Consider the following 12,491-nt stretch of genomic DNA (forward strand, 5'->3'; position numbering starts at 1 on the left):
GCCAGCCACCCAGGAACAAGCCCACTTGTTGGCTTCTTCTGCTTTTGCATCTTTTTTTTTCCCCTCCATGGCGTGGCAGGCAGCGTGGGGCAGCTTCTGCCACGCATTGGGAGCACCTGGAGAAGTGGTGATTTAAGGGGATGTGACTCAGAGTGTGGGTCTGGGCAGAGAGGATGGTGGGGTCTCTTGTGGCTGTGGGGGAAGCTGTGTCCTGCGTGCAGTACTTAGCAGCTTGCTGCAGATGTTTTCCAGCTGTGCTCAGGTACAGCCTAGAGGCTGTTGGAGCTGGGGAAGGGGCTGAGCCCTGGGGCTGCATGTGACACTTGCTGTGGGGATGGGGAACACTCTATGTTGAGGAGGTAAGTACTGATTCTTGTAATGAGCGGCTGTTACTAACAGCCTCCTGACAGCTGTTACCGCTGATCCTGCTGAGGATGGCTAAGAATTATGTTTATGCAGTGTGTGTTTCTTGCAATCCCATCTAGGAATGTTTATCATTCATGGGCCAGCGAGATTAGGACAAGATGAGCGCTGAATGGGATGGCTCCTGTGCGGCTGGGAAATGTTCGGTGGATGTGGGCATTGCTTCAGCCTGCTGTGGGAGTTGTCCTGGGTTGCTCCCATGTGTGGTCCCTGCCGTGGGACCCTGGGTGCCCCAAACCTTCCAGGCTCTCATGGCTTCCTTGCAGACTGTGATGAGGCTGGCAGGGAGGAATGTTAATTTTAGCCAGCACCTGCTCCACTCCAGGGAGTGTATTTATTTCAGAAGCACCATGTGTTTGTCTTTCTGAAACAAAAATGTTTCAAGACTTGGGGTTTGTGGAGAGCTTCCAAAAACCTGGGATAATTGCAAATGGAAAGGAAATAGTGGTGCAAACAATCAAAATGTCTATGAAGACAAAAATCTGAGCTTTCAGGTGATTCCATTAACAGTCCATTCACACCCCAGTGGGCCTGTGTTTTTAAAAAAACAGCTCTGAGATTTCTCACAGTCCCACCTCTAAAATAAACAAATGCGTACATATGTGTGAGCCTGATGAGAATGAGCTCTGCCAGCTCATCAGAATAAAATGTCAGCAAATGCCAGCAAGTTCCTGACCTTAATTCCAGCAGACTTGCCTTCCTCCTGTTTATGAAGGGTTTTTTTGCTTCCTTCCCAGCCCTTGCTATTTAGATGTTAATCACCAGGTTTTATTAGGCAGAAAAGGCATCTGCTTGCGGTGCTGACCCGCACGTCTTGCTTACCTCTTCTTCCCCTCGGTGAAGTCAGTCCCTCCCCACCTGTGCAGGTGACTGGAGGGACAAGGTGACTCCCTGCCCAAGCCCATCCCTCACAGGTAGCGAGCTTTGCGATGCTCTGTGCCCACTGGGCCTTGATGTCGCATAGGTGTGTGCCCTGGTGCACGCTGCAATTGCAGAACCGTGACCCTACAGGAATTTGCTGCTATAGGATTTCCTGGAAAGATTTTAAAGCAAACTGGAGCAACCCAACTATGAGCTGGATCCTACCTTTCCTATCCGAATGCCTGCCTAAGAGCCAATTTGCTTTACAATTTATTGCTTATAGCTGCAAAATCTGCCATCTGCTCATTTCCTCTCATAGCTGTGCTCTGCGATGATTCTTGTTCCCACCCCTATTCATCACAATAATAAAAAAAAATTTGCATACCTGGCCAAAAGCCCTTTTATTATTGCTTTCCAGAGGAGGGGCCTGCCGAATGCTGCACACTGTGCGTCTTCCCCAAAGCCGCTGTGCTGCGCTGTTGCTGTGGAAGCAACACGTGCAACGACGGCTACGGAGTAATGAGCCATGGGTACGCTGAATTACTTGCTTTGAGAGCGCGAGCAGCAAGGGAAGGGGAATACTGGCCTGCTGGGGCCGTGGTGCATGCTCGCCATTGCCTGATTTGCGGATGGTTGTCCTCTCCTCCCACAATGGTGCGGGGAAAGGTGCAGCTTTGCCATCCTGGCACAAACTGTGTTTGATGTGCAAAGCACTCTGCAAACATTACGTTTCCCTGTGTCTCCTCAGGCTAGATAAAGGATCCCAGGTGGTTTCTGTTATAGGCTGTGGATGTTACAATAACAAACATGCCTTTCTGCTGCAAATACTGCAGTATTTCCGTAGTGCTGCTTTGGGTTTTTTTAAGGGCAAGTCTAGACATTGCATGCTGACACTTGCAAGCCAGACTGCTTTTAAAATACTTGCACAAGAGCAGCTCTTTTCTAGTCCTGAAACCTACCAAAGCTTTGGGATGCTTTGAAAACCACTACGGGCGAACCCGAAACACCCTTGCGGGCCGGGTGCCTTTGGGCACGCTGCCCGGTGCAGACCAAAGCCTGAGGGTGCTGCCAGCTGGGGTGACGGGCGGCTCTGCCACCGTGCCCATGGCACCCCAGCAGCCGCTGCCGAGGACGCGGCGGAGCCGCAGGGCTCTGCCTCCGATTCCCCTGCCGCCGGCCCGGGCCGGAGGGGCCTTGCGCCACGTGGTGATGAGAATTTTTTTTTTTTTGGCTGGTTTTCACGTGAGCATTGGGAGAACATCTTCTCGACTTCAGAGAGTGAAAAAGAAGGCTGCAAGTCACAGGGGAGGCGTGGGACCGGTTTCCCTGGGAGGCTGCGGCAGGAGCAAGGGCAGAAGCCGCCGAAAGCGCTGGGCTGCAGCGCCGCGGGAGCTGGGGCCAGGCTGGAGACGGCGACCGCCTCTCCGGTCCGGTTTGGGCTTTTTCCGTGCTGCATTTCACGGCCTTCCCAGGAGGTGGCAGGCCCGTCTTACAAATCCGCGGCGCGCCGCAGCCTGCGCCGGGCGGGGGCTGGGCGCGACCCCCCCGGCTGCCCGAGCGAGAGGCCTGCAAAATGTCCCCGCTCGCCACGTCCCGGGCAGCACCCCTGCCAGGCCGTGGGGAGGGCCCCTCTGCCCTGGGTGGCACATGGGACCTTTGTCCCGGGGCGGGAATGGACGGGGCTGCAAAAAACAAGCAAACCGGTTACACAACTTCAAGGTGTAATTGCAGGGCTTCTAATTACTGCTTCTGGAAGGGAGGAAACAGGTTCTGGACTTGCAGGACAAACACGAGTGCGAGAGTTTAATCCTCTCCCTGTTCCTCGGGGTGCTCCTGTACCTTCTGCTTGGGGCGGGCTAAGCTCAACGTTCTGGGATGAAAAGCTTGGAAAGGCTCTCCCAGGGAGAAGTGGTGGTTTGGCGGGTATGGTGCAAGGGCAGGGACAATTGGTCATTTTCTCTTTTTCTTTTTTTTTTTCCTGGTATCACAGTTAATTTTTGTAACACGACAGGAAGGTGGAATCCTGTGAAATGCCACAGGTATCCTAAACTGCCTGCAGAGCCTGTGTGACTTTGTCTGGAGCGCTGCCTGATGCTGCAAGTACCACCCAAATCGCACTTGGGGCAACCGGCGGGTGGGGGTTTGGGGCAGACCGGTTGCAGGAATTGCTGCTGCCCCCCTGAGCTGCTGGCGTGAGGGGTCCGGAAGCAATCGCAGAGCGAGGCTCGCCCTTTGGTTCAACCTCAGTATTTGAAGAGCAGTCTCTACCACGGTGGTGGAAGAGGCCAGAGGAGCTGGCTATGGACTGCCCAGGGCATCCAGCACCTGCCAGGGTCTGCGAGCAGCCCCGGTGCTACCAGGCAAACCCACTGGGACTGCCTGGGAGGAGCTGGTTTCTTTATCAGGCTCTGAAGGCTTCCCACCAAACAAACACCCATGTCTGCACCTGGGGGAGAGCCCCCCAAAGGCACCATTCACTGAAGAGATGCTTGCAAGCCCTCCCACATAGGAACTGAGTTCTCCACCGAACCCATGGGGCTTTGCTAGCTGTGGAAAGCCAGCCGTCAGCAAGACTGTATATCTTTAATCAAATTTAGCACAAGAACAAGGCTGCAGAGAAGCTGTGGGATCTCTGACCCTGGGGACACTCACAATTTGCCTAGACATAGCCCTGAGCTGCTGCTCTTGTCTTGAAGCTTGCCCTGTTTGGAGCAGGTGTTGGACCAGGGAGCTCCAGGAGACTTCTCCAGCGGCTGTATCATTCCCAGCAGCTGGGACTTCAGTGCTGTCAGCTAAAACTTTGCTAGAGGTAAACAGAAACCTTCAGCAAGGAGCATCAAGCACCATGGCGCAGATCCGGGTTTAAGACTATCTCACCACTGGCTTCTGCCTGTCCCAGACTCCGGTGAGCTCAGGTGCCTTGTGGGTGTTCAGTTCGCTGAACCCTTTTTGCCCAGGGGATCTCCGCAACTGCAGTCGCCAAGCTGCTGCAGCAGCAAGGCACAGCACTGATCCTCTGCCCCCTTCCAAAATGAGGAGCAAAGGCTTTTTTAAGAGCCCAGATCTTGCTGGCATCTTGCCTTCAGTGGGAAATCATCCCTTGAGTCACTTGTCCAAGTGCTGACAGCTCTGTGTGATCCCACCGTGAGCCCGGCGCAGGGAAGCTGGCAGCGTAGCAGCCGTTCCCATGCAGCCCATGGCTGACCATAGGGCCTTCTCAGCGGGTCATGTACCTGCCTGTGCCCAGCCTGTTATCTGAGCTCTGTGGCTGGGGGTGGTGGAAAGCCCGTTCCACTTTGGGAGGGAAACAACAATTCTGCAGATGTGGCTGGCTTTGAGCTATGCTATAAACTCAAGGGATGTTTCACCACATTGATTTGGTCTGAAAAATCAATGGCCCTGAGTGGGCTGTGCCCAGGGAGGGGTGACCGGCCAGCACGGCTGCTTGCATCCCAGTCATTCCGGAGCCTGAGGCACACAAGGGAGAGGTGCGTAGGACCATGCCGGCAGAGCAAGGCAAGGGTTGTGGGAACTGGGGATCCCCTATGGAGCGGAGGGACATGTCTGCCCTGGGAAAGGCTTGTCCCAAGTGGTGCCTCCAGCATGTGTGAAGGTCAGTGCAAGGTCTCCAGCTGTGCTGCGGTGAGACGAGCTTCACAACTGTCATGCAGCCTCTGGGGGTGTTAAAACAGAGGGATGGAGCCTGGCCTGGGGTAAGGGGTGAAAGAGCCTGGACTTGCAGTCAGAGCTGTGTGAGTGGGTCCCTGCGCACGCAGAAAGCAACGCTGGGGTGGTTTCAGTGGGTAGGGGAGCATGTTCACAGCTTTCAGGGCTTTTATAAGGTCGGGCACGGTGGGGTCGGGTATGGTCACGACAGGCCTTTCATTAAGCACAAGATGGAGACTTTTCACCTCCAGCTCACTTGATTTCCATCATGTCTGGTCTTGGTGTCAAGCTCTGGATACAGCACTCGTTGCCCCGAGTGTTCGCAGCAGCCCAGGCTCTTCCACCAAGGGGGGATCCATTTCTTGGGGTCTTGCTGCCAGCAGAGGGCTTGCCCTGTCCACCCCGGGGGGCGGCATTGGCGTTGCCTCATGGCTCAGTGCACCCCCGGCCCGAGCTGGGCCCCCCGCCACCGTAACTACTTGCGAGGATTTTTTTTTTTCCTTTTTTAAATTTTCCCCCCCCCTCTTTAATTTTTTTTTTTTTTTTTTTTTTTTTAAGAACGTCGGCGCGGCTGGAGTGCAGAGCAGGGAAGAAGAAGGGCGCACGGACCTGCGCTGACAGACCCCCCACTCCCCTCCCCGCCCTTCCTCCGCGCTCCGCGGCGGCGCGTCCCCGCCCCGGGGCCGGCCGGCGGTGAGGGGCGGAGGTTCCGCGGCGGCGGCGGCGGGGCCGGGGCCGGGCCAGGCGCGCGGCGGGGGCAGCCCGGCCGCCGCGGGGCCGCCATGCCCGCCAAGTCCAAGTACAACCTGGTGGATGACCGGCACGACCTCCGCATCCCCCTGCACAACGAGGACGCCTTCCAGCACGGCATCTGCTTCGAGGCCAAGGTGGGCAGCGGGCGCGGGGGGGTGTCCGCGGGGGTCCCCGCCCGGCGCTTGCACCCCGACCCCCGGGATTCCTTGTTTTCCAGCTCTCTTTTCGCGTATCCAGGGGTTTTCTTCGCTTTCCCAGGACCCTTCCCCTTGGCGTTGCCTGCGCTCCCCCAAACTCAGCTGCGAAGAGTTGGGTGAGGCTTCCCCGCCGTCCCGTAAGGATGTTGAGGCTGGACGGACGGGCCCGGCTGGAGCGGGGTCACCCTGCTGCTCCCCCTCCTCGGCCCTGCCTCCCGCCTCGGCTCTTGCTTGGGGCGCTGGCCCAGGAGAGCCAGGGGCTGCCTGCGCGTTCCCGGGCGGGAGCGGAGGGCTCGGCTTCGCGCCGCGCGTCCAGCGCTGTGGGTAGGGCTGGAGTGCCGGTGCGATGGGGGACGGTTGGGGGGACGCCGTGTACCCTGGTGCTCCTCTGACGGCATAAACCCATCGTGTCAGCGGACGGAGGGACCGCCTGCCATTTGCGGTGCAGGGCAAGAGGTCAGGGCCGCCCGCCCGAAATAAAAGCTTGCTATTTCTCCTTGCATATATAAACCATTCTTGCTGGTGGATTTGGCAGGAACTGCTTTTTTTTTTTTTTTTTCCTATTGGGACCTCTCAGTCTCATACTGCACTGAGGCTGTGGCTTCCCACAGTCTGAGCGCTTGCACTCTCAGTGGGCTGGGAAAACGCTGAGCTACCCATCCGCGTTGCCCAGCCCTGAGCCGGCAGTACGCTGGGAAGAAGCTGGCCATGAGATTCCAAAAGGGGAAACATAAAATCCTGTCCCCTTCGCTGTTCCTGGGGGATACGGTTGTCACAGTGATGAGATACTCCGAGTGAGGTTGACTTCAAAAAAAACCTGGTGTAAAACAGGTTTTGAGTGTCAGGGAGGGAGGCATCTGTCGCACACCCTTGTCCTTGGAGCACGGGTGCTGGCAGGGGAGGAATCCCAGCTTTGGCATCTAATCCTGTGCAGTGGCCCGGGGGCAAGGCCGCGGCTCCTTGGAGGGTGCCAAAGTTGAGTTATTTCCCCCTCGTCTCGTGGCTGGGAGGGTTCCTCTGCAGAGGCCATCGCCTGCCTGACGGCGGGCACCGTGCTGCAGAGAGCAAAACGGCAGAGGAGTTGTTTACGGAGCAAACTTAAACCTGCTTTGCAACTCTTTCCTGGGAAAGACCGTACAAATTCGGCTTTCCAGCCTTCGCTCCTCGATTATTGGAGCCAGTTGCTGTTTTACCGCCAGCACCTGCTCAGCCCTCACCTGTGGGAGGCTGCAAAGCATCTTCCCTTCTAAATCCCATGTGCCTGGGCGTAAGTGCCGTGCTTTTTCCATGCCAGGCTTGCGTGGCCCAGCCTGGGGGCTGAGGAGGGGGACAGGGCTTCAGCTGCCCCTCGGTCTGCTCATGGCTCATCTCTTTCCCGTGCTGCTGGTCTGGCTGCATTAATGGGGTGATGCGTATTCGTTTTTGTTCGCTCCTCTTTCTCTTATTTTGTATTCTGTGGCAAGCATTAATGCCAAGCACGGTCCACACGAAACCCAGCTTCCAAATTTGTGGGTTTCTCCAGCAGCTCCTGATGCCAGATGCAGAATGCAGATGGCTTAGGCAATTACTCCATCCTTTTATTAGATCGCTGGAGATTAATTAAATGCTTACACTCCTTTAGTTCCTTTTATCCCAAAGAATCCAGAGCGTTTAAACCCGCGTGGCTCTTGTTTCGGCCAGGCACCCAGCGCGAGTCACAAAAATGAGGAACGCTGATTTGGAGCGGAACTTTGGGGGAAGATTAAAGAAGAAAAATGCTCGGCTGGGGCGCCGGGACTCGCGTGCCTGTCTCCTAAAAGCCTCCTGGGATTGCTGATAGCAGGGGTGGCGGGGATCCTGGTGTTACAGCCCTCAGCAGCTGGAGCAGCGGTCTCTGCTCCAGCAGCCTGGGATTCCTGACGAGCTTGCCTGGGGCTCAGCGCAGGGGGTAACACGGGCCTGAGCCGGCATGCGCCGATTTATTGTTTCAATTTTTAATTTTATGTTTTACACTCCAACCTACGCTGCCTGCTGCTGTCTTTAGGTGGCTCACGTAGTGGGTGTAATGCGTGCTTTGGTTCACCAGTAGCTGCTGGCACCCGTGCCGATGTTCCCCTTGTTTCTCTCCCGAGGGAGGCCCGGGGTGGGTGGCCGCGGGCGGTCGGGCCCTTTTCAAGCGGAGAGTGATGGGCTCACCCTGAAGCAGGCAGCGCGGTCACGTGCGACGCCATGGGGAGACTTGCGTTGCTCGTCCCCACTGAAGCTACTTGCAGCCATATGCTCTGGCACAGGGACACAGAGTCTGAGCGAAGTGTCCTCTAAGGATTATGTTAATCCATTTTCTGGACATAAATCCAATAGTTGGAAAATCCCACTCCATCTTCTCAGGAATAGTAATACATTTCACACTTTTGGATCTGTTTTCTTTGGCCAGCCCTCTTGGCATCAAACCCCTCCGTGTCCCTGAGGGCTTCGTCCAGGCTGCTGGGAATCGGGGGAGCTGGCTCCGAGGGACGGCAGGGCATTCATTTTCTTCTGCGTCTTGTGGTCTGAATTGTTGAATAAAATCAAAAGCCTGGCCTCTTGAGTTATCTGAAGCATTCAGATGAAAGAGCTCGGAGCTGCAGCGTGGCACAGGGGAACGGGCGTAAATTCCCAGTTGTGCAATGGTTTTCCTGGTTAAATAAATGGGTATGTAGAGAGTAAAGACAACTCCTGTCCTCCTCCACCTCTCTGCCCAGCGCTTCTCCTTCGGTCGGGGTGAGGAGCGGGGGATGTGAGCTCACTCCTTATCTTCCCAAAGCCTTGGTGCTGCAGGACAAAACCCAAGGGCCAGCTTGCGCAACACCAGCAATTCTGAAAATCATGACTCAGGCTACTCCAACGCCTCCTGGAGAGCATCAGCATGTAGAGGGAATTAAACGAGTGGCAGAGCCTGTCACTGGCCTGCCGGACACCCCATCCATTGGGGTGCTGGGTGCTGCTGGGTTTGCACGGGGAAGCTGTTACTGCTGGGCTGGGCTTTCCTCCTGCCCTGGAGATCTTGTGGCCCAGAGCAAGGTCCCACTTACCAGATACCCGTTATTTGGAAACTGCTGTTAATGCTTCAGTCCTGAGGCTCGTCAATCCATTCGCAGTGCCCTAATGTAGGTGGTTCCCAACGTGTGTGGGGGGGTGTGCAGGGGCCCTCGGGTGCTGCTCCCCCATCTGCAGGCGAGGGGACAAGGGGCTGTCCAAGCAAGCCTTGGTCCTCGGGCAGACCTGCAGCCTGCACTCCAGGCTTGCCGTGGGCTGGGATGAGACATGTGCTGAGACCCGGCTTCCCTGATATCGGACCTGTTTGCAGATGAATGCGGGACTGGGGGTTTGGGAGGGTTGCTCTTCTGGGCAGCAGGTGGGGTTTTTGGGTTTGGATGGTGGTTTTTTGGGTTTTGGAGGTTTTTTCCCCCCTTAAGGGATCTTGGCAATGAGGCACTTTCTCTCGTGTTTGTCAGTACTTTTCTCTGCTTTTGTGCGTGGGAAACTGAAGTTGAACTGAGCATCTGCTGCTGTCTATGTTTGGAGACGGGACATGAAGGAGACTTTAGTCTGATCCAGTGTGTCCCTTCCTGTGAACCCCTCCAGCTCACCCACTGCCACCTTCCCGAGGCTGCCAGCACTGTAGTGCCTGCCGGTTGCTGCAAAGATAATCACTTTATCAGGAAAGGGATTATAGCTTCAGGTGAACACTGAGCAGCAAATGCGTGCCTGTTTCCACTCCTGTGTATGTTTTTACGTATGTAGGGGCCATACATAAAAGCCTTTGAAGTGAGTTGAGTTGCAGGCAGCTTCCATCAGGGTCTTCAGTTCCCGTCCTCTGCTTCAGGCTCCCTTCCCAGTGCATATCCCTTTCCCAGAGGGCTGGGAAGCCAGAGACAGGTTATGTGAAGCTCTGCACCACTTCAGCTGCCTGGGAGAGACTTGGCAGCTTTATTTGGGGGCTGTTTGTACTGGCATCTGTGGAGTATGGTGTGCTCTGTCAGGGCTGCTCAGCTTGGAGTAAAGCTGCAGAGTGATTTAGCCCGGGATTGCTTGCTCGAGGCTATAAATAACCTTCCCAAGTGCCACAAAAGTTCTCGTCTGAAACAGTGGCATATTTCTGCCGTACTTGTTAAGTCAGTTCGCAGGCTGCTGAGTGAAGCTCTTAGCAAAAAGAAAAAACCCCGCTCCGCTGGGATATGGCAAAGCTGCATGTGCCCAGACTGCGGGTACCGGCCAGGCAGCACGTGGGCTCGGCGGACGCCGGCAGGTCCCGAGGAAGGAGTGGGGGGGTGGGATGCTCCCCGCGCTGCTTTCTGGCTGCTGAAGCGCTCTGGTCTTGCGCATCCCGTACGCGAACGCCTGGTACGGCTGTGGCTGGGCTAAATGCGGGAAGCTCAGCCCCGGCGCGGGGGGCCGCTGTGTGCGGCGTGGCTGGGCTGGGTACGGAGACGGGGGCGAGCGGGCGCCCCGGCTGTATTGGCGTGGAAAAGCTCCGGCTCTCCTGCAGCACCCGCTCGCTCTGTGTCCTGCGGTCCCTGCTGCAGGGCCGCATCCTGCTGCAAAGGTGTCTCCCCTTGTTGTGTGAGCCCCATTTTGGCCGGCGAGAGGGGAGGGTGGGTGCGGTGCACAAGGCTCTGGTGGGCGCTGGGGTCTTGTCTCGGGACCCCCAGAGCTCTGTGGTGCTGGCGCTCGAGCCCCTGCGCAGCTCGTAGGCAGCAGCACCAGCGTTGCTAGGGTCGGCAGGCGGGGGAGAGCTAACATCCTTACACCCGTACGGCGTCAGCTCGACCGGCGGTCCCTGGCACGGGGTGTCCCCCTCTTAATGCCCGCCGGCTGGTCGCGTAGCTCTGGACGGGTCCGACACATTGCGTTAAACTAGCTGGCTCCCGGGGCTGGATGCACCCCAGTGTCCTTGGGGTGCAGAGCCTCACAAAGGGAGGGCTGGGCAGGGCTGGCCCTCCAGCTCGGCAGAGAGCCCGCTGCACCCGCCTGCCGGGCTCAGGCTGGAAAGCCAAGGCTTTTTCCATTGAAGTCAGCTGGCATCCCGACTTTTCCATCCCGTTTGGCCTCTCAGACCACACCACCACAGGCTGAGTAAACTTCCCCCCTTTCCTTCCAGCGAGGCTGGGTGTTCCTGGGGTGCAGGGCAGAGCCGCGGCCGTGCCGGCCCAGCCCCGTGGCTCCCCGCATCGAGGCTGTGCGTGGGAGAGTGGGAGCACTGGGACAGCAAAAGTCCCAGGAATTGCATTTTTCCTTACTTTCCCCGACCGTGGCAGCCCCGGGAGAAGCCCTTATCAGCCAGGCTGCAGAGGGGCTGGGTGCTTCCCCGGGCACTGGGGAAATGAAGAGATTTCAGATCTCCAGGCTCAGGGTGCCTGCCTGGGGACTGGTGCCCGAGCGCTTTGGCCCGTGTTTCGTGGCACAGCCGTGTGTCACGGGGCCTGTGTCCCCGTACCCGCTGCGGCCTCACGCCACCCTGCACTCCAGAAATCTTGGGAGGCTCGCGCCCCGTATCTGGTGCTTCCCACCCGGCTGCCGGTACCTCCGGTAACCCCTCCCCAGCCCGGGTGCGGGGTCCCCTGCTCGGATGAGGCTCTCCCGGCCGCGAGGATGGCTGCGTAGCCCGTGGCGTGATGCCCCAGCCTGGGGCTGGTGCCAGCGTGTCTGCCCTGCCTGCACTGCCGTGCTGCCCGCCTGCCTGCAGCTCCTCTGCAGAAGCCGTAGCTCTTCATCCGCGGCAAGCTCTCTGACTCAGGGCGGCTTCCGAAGCTGGAAACCCGTCGGCCAGCCGATCTAGGCTGCCCTGTAAGTCGGGTATGATTCAGCCTTGACCTTTGCATGCAGTATGGGGCTGGCAGAGAGGCAGCGTGCCTCCCCCGGGAGGCGGCAGCTCCTCTCTGGGAACGCTTCGCTGCCCACCGCTGCCCGCCACCCGCAAGGGATCTCATCAGCACCCCTTGGAAGGTGTCCCCCGGCCAGGGATGCCATCGGCCTTTGGTTTTCAGAACGTATCTGCCACTTGCTGTCACAGAAGAAGCGCCGTCTCAAGGCAATTCATTTCTGACAGAGCAGAAAACGAGCAATATCAAACGACCTCAAGGAAAAACGAGAAACTAAGTGACTTGTGCAAACATTGCTTTGGCAAAATGCTCTCCTTTGTTTTCCTGGGCTTTTTTCCCTCTGGCCTGAGGAGGACTGGTATTTCCCTGAACTGGACAAGTCTTTTGTAAGCCATGGGCAGAGTGTGCGTGGTGTGGGCTGTGTCTGGAGGCCCCTTTTACCCGTGCTTGGGACGGCCAGGGGAGCCCATTAGCATGGGAGGGGGACAGCAGGCAAGCTCCCTTCGGGTGCCGAGAAGCCCGGCAGGTGACAGCCACCAAGCCTGTGCCACGGCAGGGAGAGGGGCTGCCCTTTCCAGGGGCCCGGGAAGGACCGATGGGAGACTGGGTCCCACACGCAGGGACGAGGAGCGGCAAGGCGCTCCGGGGGCCGAAAGCACCCTGCGAAATAGGTGCTCTGTGCCTGCCTGCCCGTGCCGCCCGGCCCCGAGCGGCTCTGGCCGTTGGCGATGCGAGGGCTGCCTTTGTGGGG

General features: G+C 57.6%; 1 protein-coding gene across 4 annotated transcripts in view; it reads left to right on the plus strand.

Moving 5' to 3' along the window:
• Positions 1–5,732: 5,732 nt before the first annotated feature.
• The window catches only part of NOS1AP (nitric oxide synthase 1 adaptor protein), a gene marked incomplete at both ends in the record, with an annotated part of 37,845 nt that continues 31,086 nt past the window's right edge, over positions 5,733–12,491 (plus strand). For all 4 annotated transcript variants that reach the window (XM_082002691.1, XM_082002693.1, XM_082002690.1 and 1 more), the window contains one exon: positions 5,733–5,837. In XM_082002691.1, coding sequence (XP_081858817.1) covers positions 5,733–5,837 — 105 coding nt within the window. The remainder of the gene's footprint in view (positions 5,838–12,491) is intronic.

Source organism: Phaethon aethereus (assembly GCF_964289735.1).
Source record: "Phaethon aethereus genome assembly, chromosome: 8".
Lineage (NCBI taxonomy): Eukaryota > Metazoa > Chordata > Aves > Phaethontiformes > Phaethontidae > Phaethon > Phaethon aethereus.